An 18,287-nucleotide genomic window follows, 5' to 3' on the forward strand; every position below is an offset into this window, starting at 1 on the left:
AATCAATGTCATGGCCTGTAAATACAGTGGGGCAAATAAGTATTTAGTAAACCACTAATTGTGCAAGTTCTCCCACTTGAAAATATTAGAGAGGCCTGTAATTGTCAACATGGTTAAACTTCAACCATGAGACAGAATGTGGAAAAACCCAGAAAAGTCACATTGTTTGATTTTTAAATAATTTATTTGCAAATCATGGTGGAAAATAAGTATTTGGTCAATACCAAAAGTCCATCTCAATACTTTGTTATGTACCCTTCGTTGGCAATAACGGAGGCAAACGTTTTCTGTAACTCTTCACAAGCTTTTCACCCACTGTTGCTTCGTATTTTGGCCCATTCCTCCATGCAGATCTCCTCTAGATCAGTGATGGTTTGGGGCTGTCGTTGGGCAACATGGACTTTCAACTCCCTCCGGAGATTTTTTATGGGGTTGAGACCTGGAGACTGGCTAGGCCACTCCAGGACCTTGAAATGCTTCTTACGAAGCCACTCCTTTGTTGCCCTGGCTGTGTGTTTGGGATCATTGTCATGCTGAAAGACCCAGCCACGTCTCATCTTCAATGCCCTTGCTGATGGAAGGAGATTTTCACTCAAAATCTCTCGATACATGGCCCCATTCATTCTTGCCTTTACATAAATCAGTCGTCGTGGTCCCTTTGCAGAGAAAAAGCCCCAAAGCAAATGTTTCCACCTCCATGCTTTGCATTGGGTATGGTGCAATTCAGTATTCTTTTTCCTCCAAACAAGAGAACCTGTGTTTCTACCAAAAAGTTCTATTTTGGTTTCATCTGACCATAACACATTCTCCCAATCCTCTTCTGGATCATCCAAATGCTCTCTAGCGAACGTGTAGCTGGACGTGTACTTTCTTTAGCAGGGGGACACGTCTGGCAGTGCAGGATTTGAGTCCCCGGCGGCGCATTGTGTTACTGATAGTAGCCTTTGTTACTGTGGTCCCAGCTCCTCTGTAGGTCATTCACTAGGTCTCCCCGTGTGGTTCTGGGATTTTTGCTCCCCGTTCTTGTTATCATTTTGACACCACGGGGTGAGGAGGGAGTTGAAAGTCCGTGTTGCCCAACGACAGCACCAAAACATCACTGCTCTAGAGGAGATCTGCATGGAAGAATGGGACAATATACCAGCAACAGTGTGTGAAAAGCTTGTGAAGAGTTACAGAAAACGTTTGGCCTCCGTTATTGCCAACAAAGGGTACATAACAAAGTATTGAGATGAACTTTTGGTATAGACCAAATACTTATTTTCTTCCATGATTTGCAAATAAATTCTTTAAAAATCAAACAATATGATTTGTTTTTTTCCCCCCACATTCTGTCTCTCATGGTTGAAGTTTACCCATGTTGACAATTACAGGCCTCCCTAATATTTTCAAGTGGGAGAACTTGCACAATTAGTGGTTGACTAAATACTTATTTGCCCCACTGTAGCCCAGCTCTCAACCCTATTGAAAACCTGTGGTGGAAATTGGGAAAAAAATGGCCCACAGCAAGGCTCCGACCTGCAAGGATGATCTGGCATCTGCAATCTAAGAGAGTTGGCACCAAATTGATGAAGAATACTGTTTGTCACTCATCAAGTCCATGCTTCTTTATTCATTTCTTTTAGTGTTTCTGAACGCTAAAGAGTTGCACTTTTGAACTAATTCATTATTTTTTTCAAGCTTTTTTTTTTTTTTTTTTTTTTTTTTTTTAAACCAAAGTTTGTTCTACATAATAAAATAGCTGAGTGAGTGCTTGTCCGAGACTGGTGATTCCATACTTTTGTTAAGAGTTGTAGAATTAAAGCTGTCCTGCTAAATTTAAAATTGTTTAACACTTAAAGTCTTGAGCCTTTATGTTTTTTATTTTGGGAGTGTTTTTTCGTTTTTAAAGTGTGCAAGCAAACTCTTAGGTATTTATTTATTATTTACAATTTAGGTGCATTCAATGTCCCCTCAGCAATAACATTTTCACAAATGATCACTCCAAATATAATGCAATTGGTGAAAATGGGGTACACAGATGAAAAATATGAAAACCATTTGGAACATGGTTTTTACTCCCGCTTCACTCAAACCACTTATCTCCCACACTCTTGTCTTCTGTTAGCGACACTACCTCGACCAATTCGATGAGTGTGATTTCGTATTGTCATGGTTCTGTCAGCTCACTGGTCAAAAAGCAGGGGAGGGGAATGCGTTTCCCTAGATATTCTTATAAAGCACCATACCAGTATTTGTTCTACAATTAAGTAACTGTTTTCGAGTTTCATGATTATACAGGACAAAGCGCGTCCTGTATTTTGTTTTTGAATACTGGGAGTTTGCAACCCTACTCCAATAGGTGACTGTGTGCCAGTGTTCCGGCATTGGCTTGCCAGATTCACATAACAATTACACTCGCTAAACGTCAGTGCGCCAGATGCGGCCAGTATCACGAATCTGACAGTCCAGATGATAGGTTACGCACTGTTCCGGGGAAGACCGGAAGCGCTCAAAATCTGTAACTGTCAACGTGTCACGCCACAGCAGCGCGCACCCTGAAAGCGGGCATCCTCGCTGCGACACAAAACAGGAGAATGCGGAGGAGTCAGGACACAACATCTTGGCGGACGGCAAATTTTGAATGGTAAAAATCAAAATCGAGAGTAAAAAATAAACATCGACCATGATGTGTTGTGTGCATGCATTTTTATTGGATAACGGAAACATGATGCATCCAATAATTACACTCACATGAAGGGATTTTGTTTTATTATTAAAATGTATCAGTACTGTACAGAATGGAACTCATTGAAGAATTCAAGTATAATAAAAGCAAGTGTTCATCTTGAGGGGGTAGCTCCAATTCAGCTATGTGCATTTTACATTTCTTACACGTCATTCATGATCATTACATTGTTTTTAAAATGTTTTTAAATTTTTTTTTAAAAGAGCACCATGTAGACACTGACCATGCATCAGAGGAAATCATACGGAAGGCACACTGTTGCTCCTATATCAACACACGCATTCATTGTCCGTGTCCACAGTGACATAGGTCTGTCTTGTAAACGTCGGCACGTTGTATTTGTCATTTTTGTTTCGTTGCAACGGATTTAAAAAGTATACAAAATGTTTCGTTTTTTCCTTTGGAAAATAATTCAGGGAAAGTTAAAACCGTTGACAAAAATGTTCTGCTTCAACTGGCTCCTGCTGCCATCATAATGTCTTCCTTTTAGCGTCTCCGCCCTGGCTTTGGCCAACATCTGCGTAGAAACAACAGAGTCTATCGATTGGTTTCGAATCAGAGTCGCAGTATTTACTTCATAAAATGAGTTCAATGGCTACATAAAATTAGGGTGTGGGGGTTGAAGTAGGCGACGAGAGCACAGACAGAGACAAATTTGGGAACGAGGGGAGAAAGACTAAGGGAAGGGGAGGGGAGGCCCACATTTTACCTGAGAAAGCGAGCTGCAAGTGAGGAGGCAGAGCAACCTGAGACCCCGACTGGAGGCTCTTATACAGATCTGAGGAGACAGGACAGGGGAGCACAAAGGACGTGGGGGTGAAAAGGAAAAGTAAGAAGAATGAACAAGAAAAAGGCAGCTGGGGAATGTGACCAACGCAACACTGGCAACAGCAGAAAAGACAAGAACACGTTTGAGAGGGTTCAAGCAAACAAAATGGAAGAATGCCACAGACAAAAACAGCTTGTGATTCGAATCACACTTACCGTATTTTTGGATTATAAGGCTAATCATCAATGTTTATTTTCATACATATTAGTGCGTCAATGTACTGCATTTTGTTCTTTATCTTCTAACATTGTAATTATTGTTTCACTTATTAATTTTACTTATGTGTTTGATTAATGACAAACAGGGGCGGGGGGCAGTGCCCACCCACGGACACGCCCTGCCCACCCAAAGAAAACTGGATGTAGTACTAATGGCAGTCTGGGCACCGCATATGGTATCTCATTCATATACTAGTAGTACTGATGTGTTCTAGTTTTAACCTTTGCGTTGTTACCTCCTCTTTCACCTGAATGAAATGAAATGTTGGTTTTGTTCTTAGGGGGCGCTACACACATTTACGCATATACAGTATACATATATATTTTTTTACGTTTTATCAAAGTTTTCACCAGTGTTCACCTGGCTGTTGAGTTTGGTGAGTTTTCAAGCATTCTGAGGGGGTCAAAGTAGGGCTCAAACCGTCGGCGGGACAAAGAATGACTGCTCGGGGGCGCTACATAGCGTATTTGGAATTTGTCTTTACACGGTATCAAAAATTGCACCTGTCTTGACCTGCCTGCTGATTTTGGTGCATTTTGAAGCATTCTAAGGGGGTCAAATTGCGCTCAAAGGGGCTGCGGAACAAAGAGTAACTATAATAATAAAACCGAGGAACCACAATAGGTTACCTAAAAAAACATTGTCACCTGCATGTCCATACTGTTTAGTTATGGATGTGTTTTAAGTCAAATAAAATCAAATCAACTTTTATTTGTTTAGACCAAATCACAACAACAGTTATCTCAAGGAGAAAACAAAACCTGTTTTAAGGTGCAGTAGCCCTATGCTGGATTTCGATCTACTTGAGCATTGCAGCTCCCCCCCCACAGGTAAGACTAATGCCCACCCACACCGGGCATCCTGGCAACACCACTGATGAAAAATGTGTGTATCGAGCACTTTACTGGAGCTGTATAATACAGTTAGCTCCAACAAAATAGGTTCAAGGTCAGTGACAACAAGCAGAATTCATATGAGGAAAAGGTGCACTGTCAAACCCGCCCCCATTTTTTTTTTTTTTTTTTTTAATTAACAACTCTCAATGAAAATCGAGGACTACAGAAATCACAATAGTTTATTCCTCTCAGCACTTTTTGTATTTTTTTTAATACAGTGAGGAGCAGAAGTATTTGCACCCGTTTCATTTGGAAGTTCACCCACTTAGAAAATGTTGTAGAGGTGTAAAATTTCAATCACAGATGCATTTCCACTCAGAGACAGAATTTTTTTTTTTTTAAATCCAGAAACCAAATTGTATGCTTTTTTTAAAAAAAAAAATTGTATTTACTGGGGTTCGTAAGTATTTGTACCCCTGAGAAAAATCAATAATTATGACACTCAAAGAGTTGTCAGTGTACCTTTAAAAAAGTCCACCTCTACCCCATGAGTAACCACCCACCCACAAACCTGTTTGAGCTCAATATTGTCACCTGTGCCCCCCACAGTCAGTCATAATCCAACTGTTACTATGGGCAAGACCAGAGAGCTTTTGAAAGACACTAGAGAAAATATTGTTGATCTCCACAAAACTGGAAAAGCCTATGGGACAAATGGAAAGCACCTGGTGAGAGTAAATCAACAGTTGCAGCAATTGTTAGAAAATGAAAAGGCTAAACATGACTGATAATCTACCTTGAACTAGGGCTCCATGTAAAATCTCTCCTCGTGGGGCATCACTTATGATGAGAAAAGTAAGGGCTCAGTCTGGAACTGAAGACCTGAAGATGCTGAATGCAGTTTCAAAGGCTACTGTCAGAAGAACACTACGGTACAATGGTTTAAAATCATGCATTGCTCAGAAGAGTCCCATATTGAAGCCAGTACATATGAAGGCCCGTCTGAAGTTTGCCAGAGACTATCTGAATGATGCAGAGGCCAAAGTAGAAATTTTTGGTCCAAACTTTACTTGTCGTTTGTGGAGGAAAAAGAAGGTTGAGTACAATCCTAAGAACACCATCCCCACTGTGAAGTACGGGGGTGGAAACCTCATGCTTTGGGGCTGCTTTACGACAAAGGGGAAAGGACGGCTGAACTGTATAAAGCAGAGGATGAATGGTGAAATGGATCATCAGATTTTGAGCCACAACCTTCTTCCCTCAGTCAGAGACTTGAAGATGAGTCGTGGCTGGATCTTCCAACATGACAATGATCTGAAGCACACAGCCAAGCTGACCAAGGAGCGGGTGCATAAAAAGCATACAAAGGTTCTTGAGTGGCCTAGTCAGTCTCCAGGCTAAATCCAGTAGTCTTTGGATGGAGCTGAAACTTTGTGTTTCTCAACGGCAGCCCCAAAACCTGACAGTTCTATAGAAGATTTGTGTGGAGGAATGGGCCAAAATCCCTGTTTCTATATGTGAAAACCTGGTGAAGAACTACAGAAAGTGACCGACCTCTGTAATTGCAAACAAATTATTCTGCACTAAATATTAGCAGTGATTTTCTCATGGGTACAAATACTTACGGACCCCAGTAAATTACAAATACATTATTTAAAAAAAAAATTTAAAAAATCATACAATATGATTTCTGGATTTTTTAGATCGTCTCTATGAGTGGAAATGCATCTATGATTAAAATTTCAGACCTCCACCTATTTTCTTAGTGGGTGATGTGAAAATCACAAGGGGCGCAAATACATCTGCTCCTCATTGTGTACATTTTCTTTCTTTTTTTTTTTTTTAAATTTATTTTTTTCATTCTTTTGATTAAAAAAATATATATACTGACCGTTTTTCCACCACTGTGATTTTCGGACTATTAGGCGCACCTGACTATAAGCCACTGCCCGCCAAATTTGACACGAAAACGACATTTGTTCATAGATAAGCCACACCGGACTGTAAGACGCAGCTGTCCTCGCTGTATTATGAGATATTTACAACAAAAGATATTAGCCCGTAAGACTTTATTTGACAGCGGGGTCATAAGACCGTCATAATTATGGTACGACACTGTCATGAGCATTAATCAATGCTTATGACAGATGTCATTTATCTCACTTTTGAATGGATGTAAAAAGTCCGAGCTGGACATAGATGGAGTTAGTGGCAAAACACTTAGTGACATCTGTCATAAGGATTCATTATTACCATGACATTGACAGTGTCCATCCATGATAGTGTCATGTCATTTTTATGGGGTCTTATGACGTCGCTGTCAAATAAAGTGTTACCTATTAACCCAAACAAATCAACAAATAAGCAGCAGGCTTCAAAATGAGGGAAAAAAGTAGTGGCTTATAGTCCGAAAATTACGTTGTTTTTTTTTTTTTTTTTTTTAAATTTTAAATAATTATAATTAAAATAGATATATATTATTAAGACATTTATTTTTTGGACAATTTTAGAGTCAACAATGTCTTGTCTTATCGACTAATAAATAGAATGGCTCATCGATTAGTGGATTAACTCATTGGCTGCCAGACCTCCTCCTTCAAATGGATTGGTCATCTAGGGACAAACTCATTTAAATTCACAGAAGGATTAAGAGAGCCACATGATCGGACATTTATTACTTTCATTGGCACTCAAAGAGTTAATCATGGCAACCCTAGTTGGCATAGATAATGGCCCTCCGAAGTAAACAAAAATTGCAACGTTCTACGAGTTTGATCCCCTACTTAAAAGGATTTATCTTAGTCCATTTCTTAAAATCTAGCATTTCAACATGGATGTGTAGACTTTTTATATCTGCTCGATGTTCAGGCCGCACTTACTCTGAGTCAAGGTTGAGAAAGATGCATTGCTACTGGCAGCAGAGCTACTGGGCGCTGTACTGGTGCCCAAAGGGGGCAGATTGAGCAATGGGGGGAACTGGAAGGGAAGCGACACCGGAACGAGGCCGCCCAGCATTCCGAAACCTAGAGGAAGAGACGGACCAGAGGCGAGCAGGCCACTACTCCCCGCTGACGACACCTGAACAGAGGAAAGAACAAATCTTTATTTGAGGAAATATATTCATGAGTAACTCAGATCACACTGATCTACATTTACGTCTTTAGGCGGAGTCAAGGACATTTAAGCTGTATTCCAAATCCCAACTATACTTTGCATTTTGATACTTGCAACCAAAACTGTGACAGTTTCGACTCTTAATTAATAATTTTTACCGCATTGCATAAAGAGGGTTTCTACAGGTATCAGAAAATCTCATTTAATGCTTTTCTATGCCACTTTAAACTAATTTAAAGCCCATGCCCAACTGCAGATCTTTTCACACACACAAATTGTAAGTAGAGTTGTCCGATAATGACTTTTTAACAGATATTGTCCAACTCCAAAAATCTGATACATATGTCAAACCGATACCGATATATGCGGGTGTGGACTTAACATACTAGCAAATTGTATTGTGATGCCCCACTGAATTCCTTTGATAATGATAAATGTAACAACTTCAAGGTTTTCAAATAACAGGGTTTCTACAGATATCTGCAAATCTCACTTAATGCTTTTTTTAATGCCACTTTAAACTAATTTAATGCCCGTACCCAACTACAGTTTCACACACCCACATACACAAATTGAAAGCGTTTAAGTTTTCAGTTTTGGTTGATTTTAGCGACACAGGTGGACATAAGCGGTAGTGTTTTGCTTTAAGGAAGACAGCTCCCCATGTGGGCAAGCCCACAGCGTCGTAAAATCCTGATCTCCCGTCGCTTGCAGATGGATTAAACGACATTTCCAGCGACTGTGTGAGGGATGAATATTACTGAGCTATTGAATCCAGTTGTCGCTAAACAATAGCATATGATGATGTTGACAATAAGAAATGTTTGCTTTTGTTCTGTATTCCTCCACTGGTCCTCCTCTTTTTTTGTCTCCTTGGACAAAGCCGTCTCTTTTGTCGCTCTGCCATTTTTGGAGAATTTGCGCAAAAGCGTTCGCATCGACTTCAGTTTTTATAACGAGTAGGGAAAGGGGGAAGTGACGTATGCTGTAAAGCAGTCAGAACATGTGTAGTTATTTGTGTCCTCAAATGCCAATGAAAGCGATACAGACCCCCATCATGATATAAAAGAGGTGTCATTCAACTAGTTGTTAGTCGACATATCACAAATGTCATGAATAGGTTTTATAAAGGCTGAAAAGTGTTGCTTTAAACAGTGAATATTTTAATCGTTAAAAATACAAATGCAACTTAAACGCAACAAATAGCTTGATGCAACTTCTGTTCCAGTGAGAAGGCCATGTATACATAGAGGAGAGCTAGGAGAGGAACACTAGCAGCCGATGGGTATTACCTTCATCCCCTAAAATTAGCAACCAGAGTAACTAGAGGTACATACAGTGCATCACAAAAGTGAGTACGCCCCTTGCATTTCTACAGATATTTAAGTATATCTTTTCATGGGACAACACTGACAAAATGATACTTTGACACAATGAAAAGTAGTCTGTGTGCAGCTTATATAATAGAGTAAATCAACTTTCCCCTCAAAATAACTCAAAATATAGCCATTAATATCAAAACCCCTGGCAACAAAAGTGAGTACACCACTTAGAAACTACGTACATCCTTAGATGTCCAAATTGAGTAGTGCTTGTCATTTTCCCTCCAACATGTCATGTGACTCATTTAGGGCTGCAGCTATTGAATATTTTAGTAATCGAGTAATCGACTGAAAATTACATCGATGAATCAACAAGATGGCATTACCATTATTAACCATTCTATTAACATTCTGTTAAAGTGATCCATGGATAGAAAGACTTGTAGTTCTTAAAAGATAAATAAAAATAATAAATAAAATATATAAATAAAATATATAAATATTTATAAAAAATTATAGAAAATAAATAAAAGATAATAACTAGTACAAGTTATAGAAATTTTATATTAAACCCCCTCTTCATGTTTTCGTTTTAATAAAATTTGTAAAATTTTCAATCAAAAATAAACTAGTAGCCCGCCATTGTTGATGTCAATAATTACTTACACAATGCTCATGGGTGCTGAAGCCTATAAAATCAGTCGCACCCAAGCGCCAGCAGAGGGCGGCAAAACTCCGAAAAACACAACAAGTACCCCTTTCACTTTGCTGTCCTTTTAATATGTTTGAGCGGGGCATTTGTGTGTTAATTGCGTCAAGTATTTTAACGGTATTAATTAAAATAATTAATTAGCGCTCGTTAACGTATTAATTTTGACAGCCCTAAAATATACACAAGAAAAAAAGACATTTCATCTAATCTTGAACCATTTCTAGTCAATTAATGTCTATTTTCGATGTATATTGTTGAAAACAGCCAACAATTGCATCTCAGATGTAACTAGAATAAAAAAAGACCAATTCACTCCTGTCACTCAAAAAACCTTTTAGATCTTATAAAATATATGTATGTATATACACCTAAAAATGCCGTTAGCTTGATAACACACATCACTTAAAAGTTAGGATTTTTTCCCACGTGTTTCAATTGAATTTCTATTTGTGTCAAGCCATTTTTAAGTTTTAGTTAAGTTTTAAGTTAGTCTAAACTAAGTCCTGATAGGATTTTGAGTTTTTGCAGTGTTCAAAATAAATGTATGATACAGGCTGTATTGGAGCACATTAGGGACCCGTGCTACTTGGTGTTTTATCCAGCAATGACTACTGAGCTAAAATTGATAGTTAGCATTATTAAGTTCTTATTTTACACCCTCATCACTCCACAACGCTAAGTTATGTTAAAGCCTGTATGTAAGACACGTTAGCCACGCATCGACAGTGGTCATAATTAATAGAAACCTAGCCCTCCGCAGGGCTAACGTTAAGTGAGCTAGCAGTGAATCTTATTTATTAGCGCTCCTTATTAGCGCTTTAGTGCTTTAAGATGGCGGCTGTTTACTAACGCTGCCCAGACGCGGCCGAGTCTGTCATGGCGCATCTAGTTCAACATACATGTGATCTCTATGAGACGCAGCAGACGCTACCTGCTACGTTCGTGCGGGCTAGTATTTAACAACGTCGGCGTCGTTTGTAGCGGCTTTCGGCTGCAGTGAGTTTTTTTTTTCCTTCTTCCTCTCCGCACGTGACATCAGCGCGTTGTCCCGCATTAAAAGTAGTCCGAGCAAAACGTGATGCTTAGAGCTGTCAAAATAAACGATTACTCGAGGTGAATAAAATTACTCGGATCAGTTTTTAAACTCGAGTTACTCGAGTTGCTCGAGTATTCGTTTCAGCTTTAGACTTGTTACAGGAGTGCTGTCAGCATTGTTGAAGAGATTGAAGAGGTGGGGGGTCAGCCTGTTCGTGCTCAGACCATACCCCGCACTCTACATCAAATTGGTGTGCATGGCTGTCACCCCAAGAGGAAGCCTCTTCTGAAGACGGTACACAAGAAAGCCCGCCCGTCTCATCAGACCATTGGACATGGTTGCAGTAATCCATCTGCTTTGTTGACATGTCTTCAGCAAACTGTTTGCGGGCTTTCTTGTTGGGCTTTAGTTTAATGCTTTTTAATGCCTGAATTTTGACAAAATCCATTTAATGACTTTCAATGCTTTTTAATGACATGCATAAACCTTGATAAAAGATCACGTTTGCGCGTGAGCGGCCCCGGGCTGAGGAGACCTAACACTGCATTAGACTTCTTCAGGAATACAGATAACTTGTATCGAGTCAACATTCCTAGTCATGATTGGCTTAGGGGAAGACACAAAAATTTCCATGTGACAACTTTGAGCACCAACCTGTGGCAGCTGAGAAGAGGCCGGTGACAATGGGACCGATGACAACGGGACCGACGTCACCGGTTTGGCTCCCTGAGACGTCAAACCCCCTGGCCTCTGGCGCTGGCCCGGGTTGGCGGAGGGTGTCGATGGAGGGGTGCCAGTTCCTGAATGCTTGGTGATGGATGAAGTGTTTATAAGGCTACTGTTGGCTGTGTTGCTGCTGTTGCTGATGATGATTGGACTCTTCTGGCTGCCTGGGGCAGCGTAAGCACCTTGACTGACCTTGGCTGCCGCTGCCTGGGCACCTGAAAACGGTGGGCGGAACCCTGCAGGGCTTTTAGAGGCATACTGCTGTAAGGAGGATGTCGCCTGAGATCTGGGGATTTGGGGCGTGGTGAGCAAACTCGAGGTGGTGACGACTGAGTTGAGGGTGCGAGATGGGGTGGGGGTGACCTGGGCCGTGACAGACGAGCTGAGAGTTCGGGACGGGGCGGTGACGGCCGAGCTGAGGGAGCGGGACGGGGCGGTGACGGCCGAGCTGAGGGGGCGGGACGGGGCGGTGATGGCCGAGCTGAGGGGGCGGGACGGGGTGCTGACGGCCGAGCTGGCGGGGCGGGATGGGGCGCTGACGGCCGAGCTAAGGTTGCGAGACGCGGTGGAGGTCGAGCTTAGAGTGCGAGATGGGGTGGTGGAGGCTGAGCTGAGAGTGCGACACGGGGTGGTGGCCGAACTGAGGGTGCGAGGCGGGGTGGTGGCCGAGCTAAGGGTGCGAGGCGGGGTGACGGTGGCCGAGCTGAGGGTGCGAGACGGGGTGACGGTGGCCGAGCTGAGGGTGCGAGGTGTGAGTTTAACAATTGGCGTGACGCCACTGTGACTTGATTTCGTGATAGTAGCGTGCATGGGGGTGATGAAGCCTGACTGTTGTGTAGTTGAAACACCCAGATGAGACTGGGCGGAAGGTGAGGCTTTGTTCTGCGGGTTGTGGGGCAAGTGCGTCGACAGGAAGGTTTTAGGGCTCATGTGCACGGATGATGGGTGAACCGTTGGTCGAGATGGAGGCGACGTAATGATGATGGGGTCGCTACTGTTGACTCCTTTATTATTGCTGCATTTGATGATGCTTGAAGGGGGGGTGGAGACCCCCACCTTGGACCCCGGAGGGGCGAGAGGTGACGTGGTGGGTGGAGGGCGGGGTTTAGCTGGTGGAGCAGATGCTGGGGAGTTTACTTTAGGCACAGCGACACCTACGGGTCTCTGAGTGTTCAGCACAGAGTGTCTGTGCACTTGTCCTGGGCCTTTTACAACCCCCATTGCATCCACCCTGACTGACGACACAGGTGAGAAGGTGACCGAGGACGGGCGAGAAAGAGGGGTGGAGGGAGATGAGGAGGTAAACGTGTAGCGGGAGTTGCTGGAAGTGGGTGTGCTGACCAAGTTCTTTTTCTGCTGCTGCTGGATGAGAGGAGAGACATGAGGAGTGGAGGGGGGATTGGTGACACTCTTGGGTATATCTGGGGATGGAGGGTTTTCCCCTTGTGCCAGGCCTTTGGCGGCGTTGCCAAGGATCATAAGCGCCTGGGAGATGGAGTCCAGGGAGGGAACTGCCAGATCGTCATCTAGGGAATCCAGGCATATGGGTTCTGACGGCGACTGAGATGGTCGCTTAGCAACCTGCCCGACGGGGGATGGAGTGACACCTGCCGAGGGTGTGGAACGTTGAACCCACGCTGCCTCCTGACAAACAAATAACCAAGTTAACAGCAATATTAACCCAGTAAACCAACACTAAATATACTACTGTCGGAACCAGATGAATAGACTTTCAGCAGTCTCAACAACAAATTGATAATAAATTTCAACTTTGAACATCTCAGCATCTGGTGATTTTTAAGATTGGAAAATTGTAGGATTGTGACACTTTTTAAAAATGTACTCTTTCAGTGCCATTGATGATGGTAGATGTCCAATCCCGCGGTGTCCAATGATCCTTCTGCTGTAAACTGAAATTTGTGTTTTGCTAATAGACATCACATCAATTTGAACTGGAAGTTCTATTCTAGTGCTGACCACCTTCCCAGTTCAAATAAATTTGATGTCTAGTAAGGTCAATTGCAGCCAATCTGTTAACCATGAAAAATTCAAAAATATCCTCCATTAACTATCAAGAGTAGTGCAAAATCAACAACAACATATTTCTGGTGACCCTGTTGGAAGTGCAAAAACAAAAATTGCCCAGCCCCACATCATGCATATACAGTGATACCTCTATATACGAATTTAATTCGTTCCAGGACCTGGTTTGTATGTCGAAATGGTCGTATGTCGAGTGGGAGTTTCCCATAACAATACATTATAATTAATCGATTAATTTGTTCCACAGGCCAAAAACCTATTCCAAATCCTTAATACTGCAGGTACAATTACAAATAGCAATCTAACATAGCAAAACGAATATATTATAACTGCAAATCACAAAAATAATAATAATGGAACTAATTGGGTTGTAATGTGGTGGTTGTGTTTTGCATGCTCCTCCTGAACGCACCGTGAATTATGAGAGAGTGAGAGGTGCGGCAGAGTTTTTACTTTCTCTTTCCATGATTTGTTCTTGGCGCGGGCTACGAAAAACGGTATCTGTGTTATGTTGCACAAACTGTGAAATAAATGATTAAAGCTGGTAACTTTCTTCCCGATGTTACAATAATAATAATATTGAGAGTCCTCCTCGAGATCGTAGACATATTTTGGCCGGATTGTCGAGCCTGTACACAGATGTGCACACTACGCTCATATTTTTCTATCATTTCCTTCTTAATTTCAATGGTAAGCGTCACCTTTTTCCTTTTTTCACCGCCTGCACTTACCTTCTCGAGACCCATTTTGATTTCTCTCACAAAGAAAATCCGCCGTGCGTCCGTCTTGCGGGAAAACAATCAAACTAAGATGCTGTCATAAATCGCCGTATTACGAGCATTTAGTCAAATTTTACGTCAGATGTCGAAAGGATTGTATGTTAATGCAATCATATGACGAGGTACCACTGTATGGTTACAAAACATTAACATCATTTTCAGAGTGTTCAATTAATATCACAATGTCACCTTTGGCTTGGCTTTGGGTGTTGTGATGATCTTTTTCTTTGCTCTGGAAAAAAATACAAATCATATCAGGATGAAGCTAAGTTCTTCGCTAAATGGTCTCTAATTGTCACTTTACTCACGTGTAGCCAGTAAGGTGACCGTGAGCCATAATGCTTTCTTTAAACAGCATCCTAGTAAATAAAAAGAAATAACATTAATTGACCACTGAACATCCAAGAGAGAGTTGTTGAGGCTTGGGGGTTAAAAAATTTTTTTTAAAAAAACACACCTGCCCTGCATCCAACCTTTCGGCCAAAGGGGTTTAACCTCTGTCTCCATAAAGGCTTTGAGGTAATCTTCGGGAGATGTGCTTTTACCCTCGAGCTCGTAGCAGCTCAGCTTCACCCGCACCAAGCTGCACAGCAGCGACCTGATAAAGAAATGACAACAGGAAAAGAAATGCTCTCTATTCAGTTAAAGCAAAACATTACTTCAAGAAATAACTTCCTCAATGATAATTCAACTGGTGTGGCTTCATTCACAGATTCTCAAAAGATAATGCTTTACAATGCGTCCCATTTTTCCAATGTTATTAACTCTTAGGCTGCCATTGACGGCGCCTGACGTCTAAACAACTTTGATAGTAGGCGTGTGACAAAATATCAAATACGGTGATATATCGTGATACTTTGTATCCCAAAAGTTATCGATATGCTCCTGCCAAGAATCGAGATATCGTTTTAAAAGGTGTCAATGTTAAAAAAAAAAAAAAAAAAAAAAAAAAAAGCAACCAACAAGTTGCTACCAAAATCTTCCACCATGATGGTGTCTCAGGTAATAAGGCTGCCATTGACGGTCCTCGACGCCCAATCCATTTAGACTGAGAACGTTCGTTCATTCGAAACCAGAGTATTTGCAGTCATTCTGTCCGATTTTCGGGGCATTTACAGGTCACTTGCTGTTCATTTACAGGTCATTTCCTGTTGAGTTTGAGTCATTGCCTAATCATTTGGGTTATTCCCAGGTCACTTCCTGTTCTGTAACTCTAAATAAACAGGAAGTGACCGATAAAATACCCCAAAATCAACATGAAGTAACTGAAAATCAACAGGTAAATGACCTTAAATGGCCCAAAATTATCTCATTACCTGACATTGGCTGCCAATGACGGCCATAGACGTTCAATCCGTTTGAAGTGGGAGGGATGGCAGCGAATGAACATGTTCATTCGCTGGCACCCTCCCAGTTCAAATGGACTGGACGTCTACTAGTGATAAACTCATTCCAATTCGCAGCAGAACCTTGTTTTTCTGTTTATCAGGGTCCCCCCAGGATTGATACATCTAAATTCAAGACTTTTCAGACCTTTTTTAATGCCATTTCAACTGAAAATTAATACTTTTCTCGCACCCATTATTTAGATAATATTGATTCATATGAAAAAAATAAAGCACTGAACATCAAATTTAACCTCAATTACTAAGTGTGTTTGACAAAAGAATGCACATTTATTGAAGATATAATTAAAACACATTTAAATATAAGATCTTTCAGAAATTTTTTCCCAGGATGAAATTGATTTTCAGGCATGAAAATGGGTCAGGGGTTAAAAAGGTGAGTAGGGTGTGGAGGAAATATGTTCCGGCGTTCTGCCAAAATTTCCTCCGTCAGCAAAACGTCATACATGAGGCGAATTTGAAAATTAAGTTTTTCATATAAGGCTTATTATTCGAGTTAGCGGGGGTTTGATTAGTTGAAGGAGTTGATTTCAACCACCATTGACTCGAGCTAGATTAGCCACTCCAGAGCCCTGAAACTAACAAATAACATGCAAACTGCACAGAATTTGTTCAAATCAACTCCAACAACTAATTAAACCCCGGCTAACTCAAAGATTAAGCCTAATGTAAAAAATTCTGAACTTCCCCTTTAAAATAAAGACCATTGAATATGGCCATTAAAATCTTGTCTATAAAAGTTTTAGAGCAATAAAACAAACATCAAAAATGAATGAAATGAACATGAATCGTTGAAAGTATTTCATAATGGGTCCAAATTATTTTTCGAACAGATCATGTGACTATAGCACCTTAAAGACAGCCGTTTGCTTTGCTTAGCCAAAACTACAGCTGAGGAGGCAAGATGGATATTTAGAATTTCTTTAAACCTAAGCTTTCAAAACCTTTAACAACAACTGAGCTTGAACCGAGGACTGAGCACGAGCAGTATCCAAAAGTCCTGGCTGTCTTGTTACCTGTTGTGCTGTAATTCCAAGTGGTGCTTGAATTGGATGCTTTTAGTGGTCGACAGTCTTTTTGAGCCAGCGCAAAGTTCGCAAAGTACAGAGATATTTTTGTCACAAAAATGTGAAGTAATGGCTGTGTTTCCAGTGAGCAAATGAAGCCGTTTGTAGTATATCTCCTGCCTTTTTCATTGCATCCTGGCGAGGTAGCAAGGCTATATTGTTTTGGCCGCAAACTCCCAGCGTTCATGGCTCACGCATCATGGTAGTACACGTGACCCATTTTTTTCCCATCCCCGATAAGAAAATGTGACATGTGATGTCACTCCCATGACTACAGTATTCTTCTTTCTACATACATAATGGGGCAATAACAAAATAGTAACGCACAGGCATCAAGGAAAGTTACTTTAATTAGATTACTGATTAAGAAAAATGAACGTTTTACATTGCTCTTTACTGAAAGTAATCAGATTACAGTTACGCATTACTCACATTACGCGCTACTGACAACACTGCTTTTATATTACCGTTAAATACACAAGTTTGATGCTAACTTAACGGGAGCTATTTTTTTCACCGGAGATTTGGCTAGCTGTCATACCGCAAAATATGAAAACGATTGAACCCATTACTCACCAAATTCAATATGCTGGCAAATGCATTCATCTAAAAAAAAAAAAATTGGGAGTGAGACCTCTCCTCGTCCAGCTAACGTGAATTTGTGCTTAGGACAAGATCATCTGTCGCAATTAGCGATCTTTGACACTTTTTTCCCCCCTGCATTCAAACTTGTTTCTCTCTCAGCGGCTGTGATTAACCTCAATGAAGTTGCTCTCCAAGCTAAGCCTTGCCTATCATTCGTCTTTGTAAGTTTTTAGTAACTTTGTGTATTGAATTTGAAAGGAAAATGTGTGTTTTGTTTTTGGCGAACTTTTTCATGAAGCTAAACTGTTGAAGCTACTCACACGTTGAAAATACGATTGTACAACGTTTTAAATGTATTTATTCTGTATATTTCAGTTACCACGATTTGAGAGCTCAATAAATTGAAGAAAAGTACGCCTTGTGTTTGGAGTGTTTGTTTTTGGGTTTGTTGGAATAGCGTCACTAAGAGTGTGACAATATCTCGATACAGCGATATATCGTGATATTTTGCAACCCGATCAGTTATCGATATGCTCCCGCCAAGTATCAATACTTTTATTTAAAATATTGGCCATACAATGGAGTATGGATGCTGTAAACTGCTCAATGTTTGTTGAGCAATTCCTTGGCGGTCCACTACGGGCGCTCGGGAGTGGCGGTGAGGGTAAAGTGCGCACAAGTCGTCTAGAGAAGAAGAAGAGAGGACGCTCCAAGTGGGTTGAAAAAATAAAAAAGTTCCGTGAGAACGGTGGAGGAAAACATGAGAAAAATATTGCTACAAATCACACATGGGGACACACTTTAGATTTTACACCAACAAGAAAGGAAGTAAGGTGAACAAGGACTTTGCTGTATTCAAGAATTATCTAAGAAAAATAAGTTTCA

At 41.1% G+C, this 18,287-nt stretch overlaps 1 protein-coding gene across 2 annotated transcripts in view; it reads right to left on the reverse strand.

The window, feature by feature from the left end:
* Positions 1-1,749: 1,749 nt before the first annotated feature.
* The window catches only part of ubn2b (ubinuclein 2b), a 32,778-nt gene continuing 16,240 nt past the window's right edge, over positions 1,750-18,287 (reverse strand). Inside the window, exons 11-17 of one of the 2 annotated variants that reach the window (XM_057817333.1) lie at positions 14,802-14,942; positions 14,653-14,703; positions 14,534-14,576; positions 11,451-13,166; positions 7,492-7,690; positions 3,438-3,506; positions 1,750-3,245 (exon numbers count right to left, since the gene is read on the reverse strand). In XM_057817333.1, coding sequence (XP_057673316.1) covers positions 3,199-3,245; positions 3,438-3,506; positions 7,492-7,690; positions 11,451-13,166; positions 14,534-14,576; positions 14,653-14,703; positions 14,802-14,942 — 2,266 coding nt within the window. In that variant the 3' untranslated portion in view covers positions 1,750-3,198. The remainder of the gene's footprint in view (positions 3,246-3,437; positions 3,507-7,491; positions 7,691-11,450; positions 13,167-14,533; positions 14,577-14,652; positions 14,704-14,801; positions 14,943-18,287) is intronic. The other variant, XM_057817334.1, reaches the window with a different exon arrangement.

Source organism: Corythoichthys intestinalis, chromosome 16 (genome assembly GCF_030265065.1).
Source record: "Corythoichthys intestinalis isolate RoL2023-P3 chromosome 16, ASM3026506v1, whole genome shotgun sequence".
Classification (NCBI taxonomy): Eukaryota; Metazoa; Chordata; class Actinopteri; order Syngnathiformes; family Syngnathidae; genus Corythoichthys; species Corythoichthys intestinalis.